The following is a 20,722-nucleotide window of genomic DNA, read 5'->3' as shown; positions in this document are numbered from 1 at the left end:
GATTCTTCAAAGTAGCCACCCTTTGCTTCGCTGACAGCTTGGCACACTCTTGGCATTCTCTCAATCAACTTCATGAGGAATGCAAGTACTCCTGAAAGTACTCGTCAAACAGTCAAAGGTCAAATGCCCATTATTCGTCCTTCCTGTGTGTGTGTTAGATCCTGACGAGGAGGTTGCGTTTCCGTCTGGAGCGCGCGCCTGGGGAGACGGCGCTGATCGACCGTACCGGACGTATGCTGAAGATGGAGCCCCTGGCCACCGTGGAGTCTCTGGAGCAGTACCTCCTCAAGATGGTACCACCCCCTCTTCCTTAACCATGTTTCATATTCTCTCACTATCTGTCCATTCAGCATATTTGAGGCGATCAGTTTGAGCGAACACTCACGCGGTCTCTTTCTCTCCCCAGGTGGCCAAGCAGTGGTATGACTTTGATAGATCCTCCTTCATCTTCGTCAAGAAGCTAAGAGAGGGACAGACCTTCACATTCAGACACCAGCATGACTTTGACGAGAACGGAATAGTCTACTGGATTGGTACCAATGCAAAGTACGTCTCCTCCCATCGTCATCTTATTATACAATACAAGAAAGTATTTAAAAATAACCTTGTATTAATCTTGTGTGTTTCCTCTGTCTCCAGGACTGCCTATGAGTGGGTGAACCCAGCAGCCTACGGCCTGGTGGTAGTGACCTCCTCTGAGGGTCGTAACCTCCCATATGGACGACTGGAGGACATCCTGAGTCGAGACAGCTCTGCCCTCAACTGCCACACCAACGATGATAAGAACGCCTGGTTCGCCATCGACCTAGGCCTGTGGGTCATCCCCTCTGCCTACACCCTGCGCCACGCACGTGGCTACGGCCGCTCCGCCCTCAGGAACTGGGTGTTCCAGGTGTCCAAAGACGGCCAAACCTGGATGAGTCTCTACAACCATGTGGAGGACTGCAGCCTCAACGAGCCGGGGTAAGTCAGCCTTGTCCCAGTCAGAAGGGCCCATATCCAGGAGCCTATGGTCAGGAAGAACTCAGGATCCAAAACCTATATCTGATTCTGACAGTGAGTTTGTGTCCTGTCCTGTTGTGAAGGTCCACAGCCACTTGGCCTCTGGACCCGTCCAAAGAGGAGAAACAGGGCTGGAGACATATCCGCATCAAGCAGATGGGGAAGAATGCCAGCGGGCAGACCCACTACCTGTCTCTGTCAGGCCTGGAGATCTACGGCACCGTCAGTGGTGTGTGTGAGGACCAGCTGGGTAAGAGTCTGCTCCTGGGTTCTCTTGAGGTTTCTTCTCTATGGGAGGTTTGTCCGTGCCACTTCTGCTTGCTCTTTGGGGGTCTAAGCTCTCGCCACTGCTGTCAAGAAACAGTCAAAACACAAGTATTTTAGTAAGGTATGTGCGAGGAGCACTCATTTTACTGAGACACTATGTTTATGAATCATTATTCATTAGATTTGAATGATGCAGAGCAATCTGACCAACCTCCTTCTCCCTTCTACAGGTAAAGCAGTGAAGGAAGCGGAGGCCAACCTGCGCAGGCAGAGGCGTCTGTTCCGCTCCCAGGTGATGAAGTACATAGTGCCCGGTGCGCGCGTGGTGCGGGGCATCGACTGGAAGTGGAGAGACCAGGATGGCAACCCAGCAGGAGAGGGTACGGTGACGGGGGAGGCCCATAACGGTAAGACACTAGTACATCCTGAGCCCCACCATCTAATAAAACATCCCTCTGTGTGGAACTGAACACACACACACAAAGCTTTTGTTTTATATGAAAAAAGTGTTTGTTAAATGTTCTGCGGGACTTCGGCTGACATGACGATGCATGTTTAAACTGCTAAAGCAGGACATAATGCCTAGCTTTATCCCAGAATAATCCCATACGTCACCCCATCATCATCATCACTGGGGCAGTGTTATAATAGTAGTTCAGAGACATTGGGCTACGTAACTATGACGATTGAACATAAGATGTGCAAAAACTAGTGACAAGGGAGTCATTGATAAATATGGTAGACCAACCACAAAACAAATTGTGAACATCAAGTGCATTTATATAATTTGAGGAGCCTTCAGTGCATCTTAACCCAAAGCACCTATAACTAACACTCGTAGAAAAGTCTCACTTTTGTATGTTAAATACTGTGGGGGGGGTCCGCCAGAAAATATCAACCAGCAGTTGTTCATTGTCCTTTCATAACATTATTAGTAACTTGAAAAACAATGTCTGTATCAGACATTGTACAGGTGGTTTGTGGGTGACGCTACTCAACATTTCTAAACGGTCCAGACTTTGTTCCTGGTTTTCCAACTGAAGGCTTTCTCCTCTGCTTCTGACCTCACACCATAGGCCTATTACTTAACCTAATGCTTCTGACCGCCCTAGGTCGACATATTCTGATTTTCCAACACTGATACCGATTGGAAGACCCAAAAAAAGCCGATACCGATTTAATCAGCCAATGTTTAAAAAAAAAAATAAAAAAAATGTTTACATTTTAAATGTTAATTATTATTTTAACTTTTTATTTTTTATAAATGATGACAATTACAACAATACTGAAAGCACTTTTTTATTTTAACTTAATATAATAAATGAAATCAATTTAGTCTCAAATAAATAATGCAACAGAAGTGCAATATGTGCCATGTAAAAAAGCTAATGTTTAAGTTCCTTGCTCAGAACATGAGAACATATGAACGCTGGTGGTTCCTTTTAACATAAGTCTTCAATATTCCCAGGTAAGAAGTTTTTTTTAGTTTGTAGTTATTATAGGAATTATAGGACTATTTCTCTCTATACCATTTGTATTTCATATACCTTTGACTGTTGGATGTTCTTATAGGCACTAGTATTGCCAGCGTAATCCTGGGAGTTGATAGGCATAAACAGCGCAATGCTTGAAGCACAGAGAAGAACTGCTGGCAAACGCAGGAAAGTGCTGTTTGAATGAATGCTTACGAGCCTGCTGCTGCCTACCACCGCTCAGTCAGACTGCTCTATCAAATCATAGACTTAATTATAATATAATAAACACACAGAAATACGAGCCTTAGGTCATTAATATGGTCAAATCCGGAAACTATCATTTCGAAAACAAAACGTTTATTCTTTCAGTGAAATACGGAACTGTTCCGTATTTTATCGAACGGCGGCAACCCTAAGTCTAAATATTGCTGTTACGCCATAATCATGTAAAATTCTGGCAAGTGAATTACGGTGTTTGTTAGGAAGAAATGGTCTTCACACAGTTCACAACGAGCCAGGTGGCCCAAACTGCTGCATATAGCCTGACTCTGCTTGTACAGAACGCAAGAGAAGTGACACAATTTCCCTAGTTTAAAATAAATGCATGTTAGCAGGCAATATTTAACTAAATATGCAGGTTTAAAAATATATACTTGTGTATTGATTTTAAAGAAAGGCATTGATGTTTATGGTTAGGTACACATTGGTGCAACGACAGTGATTTTTCGTGAATGCGCTTGTTAAATCATCACCCTTTTGGCGAAGTAGGCTGTGATTCAATGATAAATTAACAGGCACCGCATTGATTATATGCAATGCAGGACAAGCTAGATACACTAGTAATATCATCAACCATGTGTAGTTAACTAGTGATTATGTTAAGATCGATTGTTTTTTATAAGACAAGTTTAATGCTAGCTAGCAACTTACCTTGGCACCTTGCTGCACTCGCGTAACAGGTGGTCAGCCTGCCACACAGTCTCCTCGTGGAGTGCAATGTAATCGGCCATAATCGGCGTCAAATGCTGGTTACCGATTGTTATGAGAACTTCAAATCGGCCCTAATTAATCGGCCATGCCGATTTAATCGGTCAACCTCTAGACCTCACACTATAGGCCTATTAGTTAACCTACTGCTTCTGACCTCGCACTATAGGCCTACTTCTTCTTTGTCCCCATTGGCAAATAAGGCTATGCTTTGTTAATGAAGGATAAATAATTACCTTTAAATGCACTAACTGTAGAGGCTGACTACAGAGCAGCGTAGTTGTTGTCAGTGCTACTGCTGTGTGACTAGACTGCTTTACGTGATGCTCATCCTCCTATTGCTCTCCTACCGCATTATTTTAGTTATTTTTAACATTTTATTTTTTATTATTATTAAATACAAGGGGCGTGTAAAGGATTTACATGTCTATCTCTGTATGCCAAACGTCTTAAAACCGCTCCCATTATCATTTACGTATTTGACTAAACTTGCAAACTGTCACTACCATTATACCCTTTTTGTTATTAGTTTGATATTTTGAAGTGCAACCCTCTCCCCTCTCCCCCAACTTATCAGGTAACCTTTTCATACTTGTACAATCATTTCCTCCGTCGCTATCTGTTAAATCTCTGGGCAGCCATGTTTCCAGTGTGTTTTTAAATACTTTTTGACTAATTGTCTCCATCAGTCAGCTGAGTGCATGTTGATGTTACAATTTGCAAGCTCTGAATGGGCTCCATTGCAATTTTTTTATATTTACATTGACAACGATATTATTCAGTTCCTTTTTCTCAAGTGGCTTTCAGCTTTGCATTTGCTAAATTCTACTTTGCTTTGTCATTTTCTGTAACTCATGATTTCTATCTGACTGCTTCACCTGGACCAGAGTACTAGACCATACAGTTTCATCAGGACATCCAGTATCTCAATTTGACTTACAATTGGTTTTACTATTCAGCACAATGCTATCAACTTCAGTATAGCTGCATAGAATGGTATACTGATAGTGATTAATGGATCTAGTCTGAATCTGTATTCAGCCCACCTGTAGACAACGTCACAAACATGGTTATCTGGTCCAGTGTTGAGCAGAACTGCTGTCTTGACTTGCTCTCTGCTGGGTCTCACTACATTCATATCCTTTTCCAGGCTGGATTGATGTCACCTGGGATGCTGGTGGCTCAAACTCTTATCGTATGGGTGCTGAAGGAAAATTTGACCTCAAGCTTGCGCCAGGGTACGACCCTGAGTCTGCGCCGTCACCCAAACCTGTCTCATCCACTGTTTCAGGCACAGCGCAGTCCTGGAGCAGCCTGGTGAAAAATAACTGTCCGGACAAGGGTGGCTCCTCCTCTGCTGCAGGGGCCAGCTCCTCCAGCCGGAAGGGCAGTAGCAGCTCGGTGTGTAGCGTGGCCAGCAGCAGTGATATCAGTCTCAGCTCCACCAAGGTAGAGCGTCGGGCCGATAGCCTGCTGGAGCAGGGGGGGTTACTAGGGGCTGGTGGTGGCATCCCTGGGGCAGAGGGCCAAGAACCCATTGTGGTGCTGTCCGAGGCCGGATCCGCCTCCAGCACCAGCACGATAACCGCAGAGGAGGGTGGCGAGCGGAAAGCGGGCGCGGACAGGCAAGCGGCGGCAGATGCCACGGCCATCTCCATGGGACTAGTCAGCGTCAGCTCGCCTGACGTCAGCTCCGTGTCTGAGTCCTCCAGTAAGGAGGCTGCTTCCCAGAGGCCTCTATGTTCCGTGGCCAGCGCCCGTCTGTCCGTCAGCTCTCTGCTGGCGGCCGGCGCTCCCATGAGCTCCAGCGCCAGCGTGCCTAACCTGTCATCACGAGAGGCCAGCCTCATGGAGTCATTTGTGCGGCGAGCTCCTAACATGTCCCGCACCAATGCCACCAACAACATGAATCTGAGCCGCAGCAGCAGCGACAACAACACCAACACACTGGGACGAAACGTCATGAGCGCTGCCAGTGAGTATTCAGCCTCTACTGTCTGCAGGCCAGGGATACATTATTGGCATGACTTGTAGAAGGAGTCTTGTAGCTTTGGTTTAGAGTTTAGATTCAGCTTGTACAGTAATAAGTTATCAAATTGTTACATTAACCTGGAGTAGTAGTCAACTAAATTTGTCCTGGCAATGTAAAATTGTAGATTGTGTTCAATGTTGATATGATTGCTAATCCGACTCTTGATCACCACACAAAGGGAAGAAACAGGACAGACAGACATTCATCTAGCCAAGAAGAAGAAATACTGACTACACATATCTGAATGGTGTTCTTGCTTTTGTGCTGCAGTTTTTTTCTGGTTTTCTTTGCCCTAATATTAGGCTATTTCATTAAACCAAGGAGAATCAAATGCCTCACCAATAAATCATATTATTGCATTGCTGACAGACTATTACTGACATTTTCTAATTACATTTTTGGTCATCCTTGTGTAAAGCGAGCGGTGATCAGTGCATTATTTTCTAATGTTAACCTTTAAAAGTAAGATGCACAGTTTTTTTTATAACTGAACACATGACTTCCAGTGGTCAGAAGGTGCTGACTGAGGCTTGAATGTGACAAGCCTGTGTAGTGGTAGAAGATCAACCAGCATGTGTAGGGGAGAAGAGCAACCAGCCTGTGTAGTGGTAGAAGATCAACCAGCATGTGTAGTGGTAGAAGATCAACCAGCATGTGTAGTGGTAGAAGATCAACCAGCATGTGTAGTGGTAGAAGATCAACCAGCATGTGTAGTGGTAGAAGATCAACCAGCATGTGTAGTGGTAGAAGATCAACCAGCCTGTGTAGTGGTAGAAGATCAACCAGCCTGTGTAGTGGTAGAAGATCAACCAGCCTGTGTAGTGGTAGAAGAGCAACCAGCCTGTGTAGTGGTAGAAGAGCAACCAGCCTGTGTAGTGGTAGAAGAGCAGCCAGCATGTGTAGTGGTAGAAGAGCAGCCAGCATGTGTAGTGGTAGAAGATCAACCAGCATGTGTAGTGGTAGAAGAGCAACCAGCCTGTGTAGTGGTAGAAGAGCAACCAGCCTGTGTAGTGGTAGAAGATCAACCAGCATGTGTAGTGGTAGAAGAGCAACCAGCCTGTGTAGTGGTAGAAGATCAACCAGCATGTGTAGTGGTAGAAGAGCAACCAGCCTGTGTAGTGGTAGAAACCAGATCAACAACAGCATGTGTAGTGGTAGAAGATCAACCAGCCTGTGTAGTGGTAGAAGATCAACCAGCATGTGTAGTGGTAGAAGATCAACCAGCATGTGTAGTGGTAGAAGAGCAACCAGCCTGTGTAGTGGTAGAAGAGCAACCAGCATGTGTAGTGGTAGAAGAGCAACCAGCCTGTGTAGTGGCCTGTGTAGAAGATCAACCAGCATGTGTAGTGGTAGAAGAGCAACCAGCCTGTGTAGTGGTGTAGTGGTAGAAGAGCAACCAGCCTGTGTAGTGGTAGAAGAGCAACCAGCCTGTGTAGTGGTAGAAGAGCAACCAGCCTGTGTAGTGGTAGAAGATCAACCAGCATGTGTAGTGGTAGAAGAGCAACCAGCCTGTGTAGTGGTAGAAGATCAACCAGCCTGTGTAGTGGTAGAAGATCAACCAGCATGTGTAGTGGTAGAAGAGCAACCAGCCTGTGTAGTGGTAGAAGAGAAACCAGCATGTGTAGGGGAGAAGAGCAACCAGCCTGTGTAGTGGTAGAAGAGCAACCAGCCTGTGTAGTGGTAGAAGAGCAGCCAGCATGTGTAGTGGTAGAAGATCAACCAGCATGTGTAGTGGTAGAAGATCAACCAGCATGTGTAGTGGTAGAAGAGCAACCAGCCTGTGTAGTGGTAGAAGATCAACCAGCCTGTGTAGTGGTAGAAGAGCAACCAGCCTGTGTAGTGGTAGAAGATCAACCAGCCTGTGTAGTGGTAGAAGAGCAACCAGCCTGTGTAGTGGTAGAAGATCAACCAGCCTGTGTAGTGGTAGAAGAGCAACCAGCCTGTGTAGTGGTAGAAGATCAACCAGCCTGTGTAGTGGTAGAAGAGCAACCAGCCTGTGTAGTGGTAGAAGATCAACCAGCCTGTGTAGTGGTAGAAGATCAACCAGCATGTGTAGGGGAGAAGAGCAACCAGCTTGTGTAGTGGTAGAAGAGCAACCAGCTTGTGTAGTGGTAGAAGAGCAACCAGCCTGTGTAGTGGTAGAAGAGCAACCAGCCTGTGTAGTGGTAGAAGAGCAGCCAGCATGTGTAGTGGTAGAAGATCAACCAGCCTGTGTAGTGGTAGAAGAGCAACCAGCCTGTGTAGTGGTAGAAGAGCAACCAGCCTGTGTAGTGGTAGAAGAGCAACCAGCCTGTGTAGTGGTAGAAGAGCAACCAGCCTGTGTAGTGGTAGAAGAGCAACCAGCCTGTGTAGTGGTAGAAGATCAACCAGCCTGTGTAGTGGTAGAAGATCAACCAGCCTGTGTAGTGGTAGAAGATCAACCAGCATGTGTAGGGGAGAAGAGCAACCAGCCTGTGTAGTGGTAGAAGAGCAGCCAGCATGTGTAGTGGTAGAAGAGCAACCAGCCTGTGTAGTGGTAGAAGAGCAACCAGCCTGTGTAGTGGTAGAAGATCAACCAGCATGTGTAGGGGAGAAGAGCAACCAGCCTGTGTAGTGGTAGAAGATCAACCAGCCTGTGTAGGGGAAGAAGAGCAACCAGCCTGTGTAGTGGTAGAAGATCAACCAGCATGTGTAGGGGAGAAGAGCAACCAGCCTGTGTAGTGGTAGAAGAGCAACCAGCCTGTGTAGTGGTAGAAGATCAACCAGCATGTGTAGGGGAGAAGAGCAACCAGCCTGTGTAGTGGTAGAAGAGCAACCAGCCTGTGTAGTGGTAGAAGAGCAACCAGCCTGTGTAGTGGTAGAAGAGCAACCAGCCTGTGTAGTGGTAGAAGAGCAGCCAGCATGTGTAGTGGTAGAAGATCAACCAGCCTGTGTAGTGGTAGAAGAGCAGCCAGCCTGTGTAGTGGTAGAAGATCAACCAGCCTGTGTAGTGGTAGAAAATCAACCAGCCTGTGTAGTGGTAGAAGAGCAACCAGCATGTGTAGTGGTAGAAGAGCAACCAGCATGTGTAGTGGTAGAAGAGCAACCAGCCTGTGTAGTGGTAGAAGAGCAGCCAGCATGTGTAGTGGTAGAAGAGCAACCAGCATGTGTAGGGGAGAAGAGCAACCAGCATGTGTAGTGGTAGAAGAGCAACCATCATGTGTAGTGGTAGAAGAGCAACCAGCCTGTGTAGTGGTAGAAGAGCAACCAGCCTGTGTAGTGGTAGAAGAGCAACCAGCCTGTGTAGTGGTAGAAGAGCAACCAGCCTGTGTAGTGGTAGAAGAGCAGCCAGCCTGTGTAGTGGTAGAAGAGCAGCCAGCATGTGTAGTGGTAGAAGAGCAACCAGCCTGTGTAGTGGTAGAAGAGCAACCAGCCTGTGTAGTGGTAGAAGAGCAACCAGCCTGTGTAGTGGTAGAAGAGCAACCAGCCTGTGTAGTGGTAGAAGAGAAACCAGCATGTGTAGTGATAGAAGAGCAACCAGCCTGTGTAGTGGTAGAAGAGCAACCAGCCTGTGTAGTGGTAGAAGAGAAACCAGCATGTGTAGTGGTAGAAGAGCAACCAGCCTGTGTAGTGGTAGAAGAGCAACCAGCCTGTGTAGTGGTAGAAGAGCAACCAGCATTCAGTTTGAACTGGAACCAGTCAAAATAATACCGGCTTCTTTTTCTGTTTGGGAACTAATCGCATTTTGGGTTTTTGTTTGCAGCTTCTCCTCTCATGGGTGCACAGAGCTTTCCTAACCTCACCACCACTGGTACCACCTCAACTGTTACAATGTCCACATCCATAGTAACCAGCAGCAATAATGTAGCCACGGCAACCACAGGTTTGTCGGTTGGCCAGTTGCTCAGTAACACTCTGACGACCAGCCTGACCTCTACGTCTAGTGAGAGTGACACTGGTCAGGATGCTGAGTTTTCCCTTTATGGTAGGCTATACTAGACTTACTATTATTCCTATATTATACATCTCTCCTATCCTCCTCCACTACTCCTCTGCTTCTTCATTTAACACATACGTGTTTCTACTGCCTAACTTCCATCTTGTCATTTCACACTTCTTGACTCATCAGTGTCCTCGTATATTTGGCTAGTGCTTTCTGACTCTATATGAAGTGCATTATGCTCAAAGTTGTTTCTAGTGAGATCTCACCACCTCTCCCTGCAGACTTCCTGGACAGCTGTCGTGCTAACACGCTATTGGCTGAGTTAGATGATGAGGAGGATCTGCCTGAGCCTGATGATGATGATGATGAGAACGAGGATGACAATCAGGAAGACCAAGAGTATGAGGAAGTTTTGGTACGGTCCAGGGTAAACCTTGGTTTCCACATTCATTTTAATAGGGTAAAATATGTTGCAGTTTCTATTCATATAAAGTGTACTTGTCGATTGCATGCTTGCACCCTCGTAAAAAAAATAATTGCCTGAAAACCTCCCTATTTCAGTTTAAGTTCTTGTCAATTTCGAATGTGAAGTGTGTAACTAAATGTATGTGACCTTGTTTTTATGAAAGTTTTGTTTCTCCTGTAAACGTTGATCTGTGTTGCATGTTTGTGTTGTGTGTAATACCTTGCCTGCCACTCCCAGAGAACTAAGGGCTGTTCATGTCCTGTTTTATCAGGAAGAGGAAGAGTATGAAACCAAAGGGGGTCGGCGGAGAACCTGGGACGATGACTTTGTCCTCAAAAGGCAGTTCTCTGCTTTAGTCCCGGCGTTTGACCCCAGGCCAGGCCGGACCAATGTCCAGCAGACCACTGACCTGGAGATCCCTCCCCCAGGTACACAAACACGACACAGTTCAGTTCAATATCCATCTGTGGATGGACTTGGATTGTACATGATTACTAGACAAATGGCAAGTATTTCACACCTACTTCAATTGCACCCTAGGGCATAGTGGTGAGCTCTTTCCTCATGTTTTTCCTTGTCCTTGCAGGTACACCTCGCTCTGAAGTCCAGGAAGAGGTTGAGTGTGCCCCCTCCCCCCACCTCGCCCTCATCCTCAAAGTGGCAGGGCTTGGAACCACAAGAGAAGTTGAACTACCCCTCTCCAACTACAAGGGTACTATCTTTTACTATGTCCAGAAGCTTCTACAGGTCTCCTGCAACGGGAGTATCAAATCAGATAAACTACGCCGGATCTGGGAGCCCACATACACGTAAGTCTGCCAGGCAGGATGCTAGTTTGTTTGGGTGTTTAGTTTTTCCTCAGGATTCTAACTTGACACTATGATGAAACTTAAACTGAAAGTAGCTGGAATTAATAGCAGATCTTTGTTTTGCAGGATAATGTACAGAGAATTGAAGGATTCGGACAAAGAGAAGGAAAGCAGAAAAATGGTAATTAACAAGTTTCACACCTCCCCCTGTCTCCTGCCCATTTTTTTAAATCTTTGCTGTGAATTTTTTGTGGCTGTTTTCAATGTGTAGCGAAATGCTTCTCCTGGAGAATTAAACAGACCTAGTCTCGAAAACCCGACCTAGGCAACAGTGACTCTTTATGGCGTAGAGGAACTGCGTCCCTGCCCACATCACTACCTTATCCGCTTGAATAAAATACTAAACAGTAACTGGCAAGATTGAGATCACTGAGGTTATTTTTAGTGAGTGCATTTCGCAAGTGGCTATCTTCAATAAACCACTGCAAAGATTTTGCCTGAACTTTGGTTTTGAATTGCAACATTCTGGAATGTCTGCATCGTGATTTGTTGGGAGAGTTGTCTATCTGAAGAGGATCCACTCCGGAACAAGGACATTTTTTTTTTCTTATCAAAGTTGCCAAAAAAGTCTGTTATTGAAACCAGACCCTAGTCATTGTTGCCTAGGGTCGGGTTTTCGAGACTAAGACAGACCTATCTCACTAACATTTAAAGCAGCAAGGATACTGTGACTTAAAACCCTATTAGTTATAATGTAACTAGAGTAACTGCACGGGTCTCTTTTTAGTGGTTAAACCAACCTACTGTAATGCATGTCTATTTTCCTTGAGACTTTACAATCAGGAAAGACCAACATTTGGTTCTTCCTGTTGTAGGGTTGCTGGTCTGTAGAGCATGTGGAGCAATACCTTGGCACTGATGAATTACCAAAGAATGACTTGATAACCTACATGCAGAAGAATGCAGACTCCTCTTTCCTGCGCCACTGGAAATTAACCGGCACTAATAAAAGTATTAGGAAAAACAGAAATTGTTCTCAGCTCATAGCTGCATACAAGGTATAGACCGGCATCAAGATGTTGCTTATCTGTCTATGTATCTATTTATTTTCCCTTCTCTGTTTTGATATATTGTTTTCCTTCTTGCTTGACTGTCATTTGTCTAGCCACTTGTTAGACAGTTTTTGCTCTTCTCTTAACTTTATCCAAATGGCTTGTGGCTGTTCTGTAAATTATGCATTACCATGATTTACATAGTGAATCTGTTCCCTTTCATTATTTTGCTGTACGAACATAATTATTGTGAGAATGCAATAACTGGATGTATGTGCAGCAAAATAGCCATGTCCAGTTTTATGCTACTGTCTTCGCTGTTAATCAGAGAGTTTGTAGAGTCGGGTAGCTGAGGAAACCAGGTTTAAACCACGGTCCATATGATTGCTTGCAGGACTTCTGTGAGCATGGGTGCAGGTCGGGGGGCCTGAGCCCTGGGTCTCTGGGTGCCATGCAGACCTGTGACATCCTGAGTGTGGCTAGTGAGCAGGCCCAGGCCAAGGCTGGCTCCAGCCAGAGCGCCTGCGGTGTGGAGGATGTGCTCCAGCTGCTCCGCATCCTCTTCATCATCGGAGGAGACCCCCACGCCCACACACGCACCTTCCAGGAAGGTACAGATACACACCTAATACCACCTCAGACCCCCCCTCCCCATCTCATATCACCTGAAGATAATATGCTACCTTATTTTATTATCCTCTTGCAGTGAAAATGTTACTTGTTGGTGTTCTTAATAACACACGTTGATCAACTGTTTTTTACCATATGTAGAGGACCTCCAATTCAATGCATCGCCCGAGGAATTCACCAGCAAGAAAGTCACAACGAAGATTCTCCAGCAGATTGAGGAGCCTCTGGCCCTAGCCAGCGGGGCCCTCCCAGAATGGTGTGAGCAGCTTACCAGCAAGTGTCCTTTCCTCATCCCGTTCGAGACCCGGCAGCTCTACTTCACCTGCACTGCGTTTGGAGCCTCCAGGTTAGTGCTGCTTGACGTTTAAACAAAAGGGGTGTGTACTCCTGAAACTGGTGCAACGTCTTCTCACATCCACACCCATTTCATGTCTTTGTTTATATAGCATTGAATAACAAACTAATACAGCTCTCGCATATTACAGGGCCAATTATTGCTGTTGATTTCATTGACTTCGTACTGTATTGTCGGTGTACCTCAGGGCGGTGGTGTGGCTGCAGAACCGGCGGGAGGCGACCGTGGAGCGCTCGCGGCCCTCCACCACGGTGCGGAGAGACGACCCTGGGGAGTTCAGGGTGGGCCGGCTCAAACATGAGAGAGTCAAGGTCCCCCGCGGAGACCAGATGATGGAGTGGGCTGAGCGCGTCATGCAGATCCACGCTGACAGGAAATCTGTTTTGGAAGTAAAACATCACGCCTGATTTAAATCAGATTAATTGTACTCCTGGACTAACATGCATGCTCATTGGAGAGTCTGTGTGAAGGGATTATTGATTATCAATGGTACCTGTGAATAAGTGGTCCATGTCATGCTAAATGGTGTGAAATATGTACTCATTCATCCAATTCATAGGCATACATTTTGTAATCTTACTGTTTTTTCCAACTTGGTAATGTCTTCCCCTATTTCTTTGAATGGCATGGCCACGAGAGGTCATAGTGACTGGTTATGAGAGGTCGTAGCGAATGACCAGTCTCTCTCTCCCCAGGTTGAATTCCAGGGGGAGGAGGGTACAGGCCTGGGTCCCACCCTGGAGTTCTATGCTCTGGTGGCAGCTGAGTTCCAGAGGGCATCCCTGGGTATATGGCTCTGTGATGATGACTTCCCAGACGATGAGTCTCGCCAGGTAAGTGCTGCTTCACTGTCACATTATTAAAACGTAGATCTAAACGGTAATATTTGAACCATGTCAGTGTCACCTTTAATTAATATTTTGGGGTTAAGGTCATGTCAATGAAAATGTCCTGCTTCTTATTGATTGTGTGTTGTGTACTATCAGGTGGATCTGGGTGGGGGTCTGAAACCTCCAGGCTACTATGTCCAGCGCTCCTGCGGCCTGTTCCCAGCCCCATTCCCCCAGGACAGTGACGAGCTGGAGCGCCTCAGCAAACTCTTCCTCTTCTTGGGGGTCTTCCTGGCCAAGTGCATTCAGGACAACCGCCTGGTGGACCTTCCCATCTCACGACCCTTCTTCAAGTTGCTCTGTATGGGTGACATCAAGAGCAACATGTCCAAGCTGCTGTACGCCTCCCGTGGAGGCCCTCTCCTCCTCGATCCCACCGAGCAGTACCACCACTTCTCAGAGATCCAGTCAGAGGCGTCTACCGAGGAGAGCCTGGACACCTATTCTGTCGGCAGCTTTGACGAGGACTCCAAGTCCGAGTTCATCCTGGACCCCCCTAAACCCAAGCCCCCGGCCTGGTACCACGGCATCCTGACCTGGGAGGACTTTGAGCGGGTCAACTCCCACCGGGCCAAGTTCCTGAAAGAGATGAAGGAGCTGGCGGTGAAGAGGAGGCTGATCTTGGGCAACAACAGTCAGTCTGAGGATGAAAAGAACACTAGGCTGCAGGACCTCATGCTGAAGAACCCCTTGGGCTCCGGACCCCCACTTAGTGTAGAGGACCTGGGGTGAGCACAGCTACTACCACCACTCCTACTGAGCTTCTTAAATTAGTCAGGCATTCAGTGGATAATATCCTGAACTGGAATGACATTTTTGCTAATTACATTGTTTTGTAGGCAATGATTAATCGCTTTTGAATTTGTTCACTTTTCTTTTGTCAGTTTCCCATGATGCTGATATTGTATTTGATCTTGACAGCTGTAAAATTATGTCATCATTCAACATGGTTAATTTTGAGTCCCTTTTCTCTCAGATTGAATTTCCAGTTTTGCCCCTCATCCAAAGTGCATGGGTTCTCAGCAGTGGATCTGAAGCCCAATGCGGATGACGAGGTAGGTAGAGCACCACTGTTGGCTCTGACCTGAGTTGTATTAGTTAGATGAGTTGTCTGAAACTGTCCTGTTTCCCTCTGTTTATCCATCCAGATGGTGACCATGGATAATGCTGAGGAGTACGTGGAGCTCATGTTTGACTTCTGCATGCACACTGGCATCCAGAAACAAATGGAGGCATTCAGAGGTATGCCTATTAATATGTCTCGCAGATTGTATCTCTTTAGCATTAGTTATCACAAATGAGTTTATTTTCCTACACTACACTTTGGATGTAATGAAATGAACGGTTCCTTTCTCAGAGGGCTTTAACCGAGTGTTCCCCATGGAGAAGCTGAGCTCCTTCAGTCACAAGGAGGTGCAGATGATTCTGTGTGGAAACCAGTCTCCATCCTGGACATCTGAGGATGTCATGAACTACACAGAGCCCAAGCTGGGCTACACTAGGGACAGGTATGATGACCCTCCATCTACTGCAGCTTGTAGAATAGAACTTCATTTGGCCAACTTGGAAATAATTTATTTGTCGTTAGATCTCCTTGTATTGACTGTTAGTCATGTTTTAGAAGGGACTCAAATGGCAAGGTCACTGACATAACCAGAACATGACTTACTTACTTAATGACCTTTGTTTCTGGAGGAACATGAGGCGTGTACTAAAGTACCAGTTCATAAACTGGCGCTATCTAACAGCTGGTTGTTTTCATATTTCTCTGGAGAGTCCTTTTAACGGTTTCATCAGTTCCCTTGTCCTCTCCACAGTCCTGGGTTCCTGCGTTTTGTGCGCGTGCTTTGTGGAATGTCGTCTGACGAGAGGAAAGCCTTCCTCCAGTTCACCACAGGATGCTCCACTCTGCCCCCTGGTGGTCTGGCAAACCTGCACCCACGCCTCACCATCGTTCGAAAGGTAAGGAAAGGGCTCTTTATGATGCAAGTCACTACTGAGTTTAGGAAACTATGTCAACCTTGCAGTACAGTAAGCCATCCTAATGATGTTGACATGTTTCAGAAATGCTGACAGTAGGAATTTGGGGAATGTTTGATATTAAATGTATTCTATTTAGCTTTAAAACATAATATTGTACTATCATCCAAGAATGACACTACCCCTCCATCACTAATATCTGCCACTCCAGACCTCTGGGATTATAGACAGGGTTCAAAGTAGTGGTCAGAGTGTTGGGCCAGTAACCGAAAGGCTGCTGGATCGAATCCCCGAGCTGACAGGGTAAAAATCTGCCGTTCTGCCCATGAGCAAGGCAGTTAACCCACTTTTCCCGGGCACCGAAGACGTGGATGTCGATTAAGGCAGCCCCCTGCAACTCTCTGATTCAGAGGGGTTGGGTTAAATGCGTTAGACACATTTCAGTTTAAGGCATTCAGTTGTACAACTGACTAGTTATCCCCTTTCCCTTCCCTAAAGTGTTGTTCCCATATTTCATGGGCTGAAATAAACATTTGCACATTTGTTTACATCCCTGTTAGTGAGCATTTCTACTTTGCCAAGATAATCCATTAACCTGACAGGATTGGCCTATCAAGAAGCTGATTAAACAGCATGATCATTATACAGGTGTACCTTGTGCTGGGGACAATAAAAGGCCCCTAAAAAGTTGAGGGAGTGTCAATTGGCATGCTGACTGCAGGAATGTCCACCAGAGCTGTTGCCAGAGATTTCTGTTAATTTCTTTACCACAAGCCGTCTCCAACGTAATTTTAGAGAATTTGGCTGTACGTCCAACCTACCTCATGACCAGAAACCACGTGTATGGCGGCGTGTGGGCGAGCGGTTTGTTCATGTCAACGTTGTGAACAGTGCCCCATGGTTGCGGTGTGGGCAGGTTTAAGCTACGGACAACGAACACAATTGCATTTTATCAATGGCAATTTGAATGCACAGAGATACTGTGATGAGATCCTGAGGTCCAGTCATGTGAAATCCGTAGATTAGGATCCAATGAATTTATTCAATTGACTGATTTCCTTATTTGAACTGTAACTAAAATCTTTGAAATTGTTGCGTGTTTTGTTCAGTGTATAGTTTACCGCAAGGTGACTGCAATGCAATTAAACTAATTGTTCCTTTCCATAGGTGGACGCGGCAGACTCCAGCTATCCCTCTGTTAACACTTGTGTACACTATCTGAAGCTGCCAGAGTATTCCTCTGAAGACATCATGAGAGAGCGTCTCCTAGCTGCCACCATGGAGAAGGGCTTCCACCTCAACTGAGCATGCCCTGTCTGCCCCATTCTGACTGACAAACCCCCCCTGCTGGTGAAGCCTATTGTGTTTTGTTGCAGAAAAATAGATCTCTCTCCCCCCCTCCTCCCGAACCCACCAACCACCCTCCCTTAAATGTCTCCTGTTCTGTCCTTTCCCCCTGTGAACTCTAACAGTCCCATGTTGGCTCAACTAGCTACTGATACAGATAAGGTCCGGGGCACCCCCACCTTCCTCCGCTCCACCCACTACAGCTCCCTCCCTCCCCAGGGCACACTGCTGCTTGAAGGACTTGAGCGACTAGAAGACAGTTTCCTCATGGTCTACAGTGTTTACTCTCTCTCATACTCTGGCTGTGAGCATCTGTACATTCTCTGTAGATTTTAGGGTTTTTAGATTGCCACCATCTCTCCACCACCCGGCTGTCAACCCCCTTCCTTTCCCTGCGTGACCTGAGGGAAGAAGGGCATCTGCTTCTGTAGCGCTAACTGTAGTGTGTTTGGGCATTTCTTTACCAGGTTAAGTTTTACTAGTGCCTGCATTGTTTGAATATTAGGATTACATTTTTCCCTCCTTTTACTTAATCTTACGGCATACAATCATGATGCACATGCTTATTATTTTTGCTCTTCATTTTTCTTTCGTTATGTATGTTTTGATTGTTTGTTATCCTGCTATAAGGATCAAAGTCCCTGAGTGCATTTCTTGTGTAATTTTACAATAAAGCTATAGAGACAAAAACACTGGTTCTGTGTGCAAGGCACATTTAAAAAGAAAAAAGCAAGCTATGCTTTCCCTTGTATTTTCTTTGTATATTATAAACATTTATTTAACTCCAGTTGCAATTTGAAGTAAACAGATATTTTCAAATGTGTATGCTCCAAAAAATTAAAATGTTTGCAAAGTATGAAACGTCTTGTTTATTTTCTTAATAAAAGACCTGAATTACATATTCCAGGCACATTCAAGAACCAAATTCAAAACAGGGTTTGTGTGATACCTTAGTCAATCTATTACTACAGATGTCTAAAACCTCCCTATTCTATATTAACAACAATGGGTTGTTGATAAATTCAAGTATGAAGTCCATGCCATCCAAATGATTTAATGTGTCCCCTTTTTCAAAGGCCGACAGTCTTCGTGTTCAAACAACTGCTCAATGAGCCTCAGACATCTGGTCCAGAGCTAGTAGAGGTGCCAGGGTGCGGTTCTTGTTGGTCTCTACTAACATTGAATACATGAATACACATGTAATTCCCTAATCAGTGTAAAGTAGGGCATTTAACCCCCCCCAAATGAGCCCTTTCCATTAGTAAGAAAAATGTTATTGTTAACCCTGGCTACTCTTAGAGGGATCAAAGTTTACTGTGACATTATTTCAGTCATGGATTCTTTGAAAAACAATTAAACATTGAAAATGTCAAACTCAGTTTAATACATGTACAAAATGATTGTCTTTCTGTAAAAGGATGAATTAACTTAAGTTTCAGTCATGGAATTTCAGTCTGCACAGACACCAGTCTGTGCAGTGCCGCATTAAATGCCAGACCTGGAATGGCACAGTCGGCTAGCCACGTGACTAGCCCCTAATGTGAGGGGTGGACACGCAGACAACCCCAGCATCTGTTTCAATGAATTTCCTCAAACTGGTTAATAACAAAACTTATCATTTGTAAAGGATACATCCAATTCACTCTTGTTAGGAGAGAAAAACAAAGCAGTTACATGGTTATTTTTATTGTAGTTATTTAACCTTTAATTTAACAGGGAGTCATGCTGAGACAAAGGACTCTTTTGCGGATGAGCCCTGTAATTACAAGAATATTCACATCAATACAAAAGGCAAAATAGAGATACATTAAGCAAACCAATGATACATCTGCCAATGGAAAACAACTTAAATGTATAGTATTGGCTTCTCTAATGGGGAATGCTCCGTTTAGAGTAATGTGTTTTTGTCCCAGAAAAAGCTGACCTTTGAGATGCTGAGCTATGCACAGGTGGTTGGATAGTTGACATGCAGTAAATCTAGCATACAGCCAGAATGTGCTGAAGTAGTGAACAAAAAGAGACTCTGAACTCACCACATGACCAAAGTACTTGTCAAGAACCTCAACAAAGTTGTCTGACAGTTCATTCTGTGGGAAAGAAAGACATCCTACACCATGAATCATGAATACTCTCAATAAAATCTCAACCTTAATCTAATAACACTATTTTTTACACATGACAGTAAAATTATTAACTCTCACCTCAGTGTCACTGATACCAACAACTATGAAGAGAGCAGCATACTGTCTATATACTAGTTTGAAGTCCATAAAAGAGCACTAGATAGAACATAATAGTTACTTGGATGTTTGAATAGCAGAATGAGTTTTGTGTCACCTGTATAAAATGCATGTGGACTGGCAGTGGCAAACTAACTCAGCAGGAAGAATGGCATAACCAAAATGATAAATTAAAGGGATGGATGTAGGTTATTGAACTGGATTTCTTTCTGTTCTGTATTGTCTCGTCCATGCCCCTGTCACCAGTTATGTACATCTTCTCACTGTTGTGTCCTACCCCTGAATGTAAACAACAAAAAACTAGTTTTTCCAAGCCACTGTGCTTCTGCCTTCACATTGCTTGCTTGCTTTTGGGGGTTTAAGGTTGGGTATCTGTAAAGCATTTTGTGACAACTTCTGATGTAAAAAGGTCTCTACAAAATGCATTTGATTGATTAAGATTTCTAATAGAGTAAAAATAACAATTGAAATAGAGACCTCTTCTTTTTAGTGTGACAGGCATCCATTGACAACATCAGCCTCCAGAGAAGGCCTCTTTCCCGTGTCCACCCGCTCATAGTACTTAGACAGGCAGGTCTGGCCCTGCTTGTTCACCATCAGGAGAAACTTGATCCTGGTGACCTCCTAGTCCAGTGTATCTGCAAAAAAGGAAATAATAATATAAATGGTGTCATAGCAAATCATGCATAAAGTCTTTATGTAATACCCTTTTGTGTTAATGCATCTGTAACCAGACAGTTATATCCAATTCAGCAAAGTCAGGACGACTATGGCCAAGCTTTGAATGCATTCAGTCAAGCTTGAATACTATTTGGCTACTCACCCTAAACCAACAACGTTTCAGATGCAAGTCAGATCTTGACGAGTCTGACAAGATACACATAAACAATATACTCAGGAACACTCAACAATGAGCAGAGAAAGGTCCATGGTGCTGGAAAGAAGGCTCCCTGAGAGTCCCAGGCCTGCCATGCAAACACCTGATTGTTTGTTTTGTATTAAGATATATTTTTCTAATAATGTTTATATTATTTCCCTGGTTCACATGATTTGTCTGTGGTGTAACTGTGCTAACGGCACACATGCCCATGCTCCTGTATTTGGATCATTGAGCTGCTTTGGATGACAGGAAAAAATAAAAAGGTGAGCATGTCCCATCATGCAGTGCGGGCCAATTCTTCCTCACCCCCGCAGTAAGTAGAATAGACTCTCATATCCAAGGATCGGACTAATGGCGGTCGTCAAATCAGTACACTGAGAGCAAGTTCAAAACATAGCCCTGTCTCACT

The 20,722-nt window shown here is 45.0% G+C and overlaps 1 protein-coding gene and 1 long non-coding RNA gene across 8 annotated transcripts in view; one reads left to right on the top strand and one right to left on the bottom strand.

Annotated features, from left to right (window-relative positions):
* The window catches only part of LOC115138689 (E3 ubiquitin-protein ligase HECTD1-like), a 42,685-nt gene extending 24,631 nt beyond the window's left edge, over positions 1–18,054 (top strand). For 2 of the 7 annotated variants that reach the window (XM_029675809.2, XM_029675808.2), the window contains exons 20-41: positions 159–293; positions 407–546; positions 640–963; positions 1,086–1,252; positions 1,500–1,676; positions 4,882–5,706; positions 9,485–9,706; positions 9,946–10,124; positions 10,402–10,558; positions 10,717–10,939; positions 11,066–11,120; positions 11,815–11,997; positions 12,386–12,602; positions 12,763–12,967; positions 13,164–13,365; positions 13,672–13,809; positions 13,963–14,594; positions 14,843–14,921; positions 15,015–15,108; positions 15,224–15,374; positions 15,684–15,828; positions 17,014–18,054. In XM_029675809.2, the coding sequence (XP_029531669.2) occupies positions 159–293; positions 407–546; positions 640–963; positions 1,086–1,252; positions 1,500–1,676; positions 4,882–5,706; positions 9,485–9,706; positions 9,946–10,124; positions 10,402–10,558; positions 10,717–10,939; positions 11,066–11,120; positions 11,815–11,997; positions 12,386–12,602; positions 12,763–12,967; positions 13,164–13,365; positions 13,672–13,809; positions 13,963–14,594; positions 14,843–14,921; positions 15,015–15,108; positions 15,224–15,374; positions 15,684–15,828; positions 17,014–17,151 (4,788 nt within the window). In that variant the 3' untranslated portion in view covers positions 17,152–18,054. The remainder of the gene's footprint in view (positions 1–158; positions 294–406; positions 547–639; positions 964–1,085; positions 1,253–1,499; positions 1,677–4,881; positions 5,707–9,484; positions 9,707–9,945; positions 10,125–10,401; positions 10,559–10,716; positions 10,940–11,065; positions 11,121–11,814; positions 11,998–12,385; positions 12,603–12,762; positions 12,968–13,163; positions 13,366–13,671; positions 13,810–13,962; positions 14,595–14,842; positions 14,922–15,014; positions 15,109–15,223; positions 15,375–15,683; positions 15,829–17,013) is intronic. The other 5 variants (XM_029675811.2, XM_029675810.2, XM_029675813.2 and 2 more) reach the window with 5 other exon arrangements.
* Positions 18,055–18,557: 503 nt separating this feature from the next.
* Positions 18,558–20,615, bottom strand: LOC115138693 (uncharacterized). The gene is made up of 2 exons (XR_003864984.2): positions 20,257–20,615; positions 18,558–20,071 (listed from the first exon to the last, which is right to left on the bottom strand). It is a non-coding gene; the product is annotated as an uncharacterized LOC115138693 (long non-coding RNA).
* Between the last annotated feature and the right edge of the window lie 107 nt (positions 20,616–20,722).

Source organism: Oncorhynchus nerka, linkage group LG12 (genome assembly GCF_034236695.1).
Source record: "Oncorhynchus nerka isolate Pitt River linkage group LG12, Oner_Uvic_2.0, whole genome shotgun sequence".
NCBI lineage: Eukaryota > Metazoa > Chordata > Actinopteri > Salmoniformes > Salmonidae > Oncorhynchus > Oncorhynchus nerka.
The sequence above is the reverse complement of the archived record's forward strand: the minus strand, read 5'-3'. Positions and strand labels throughout refer to the sequence as shown.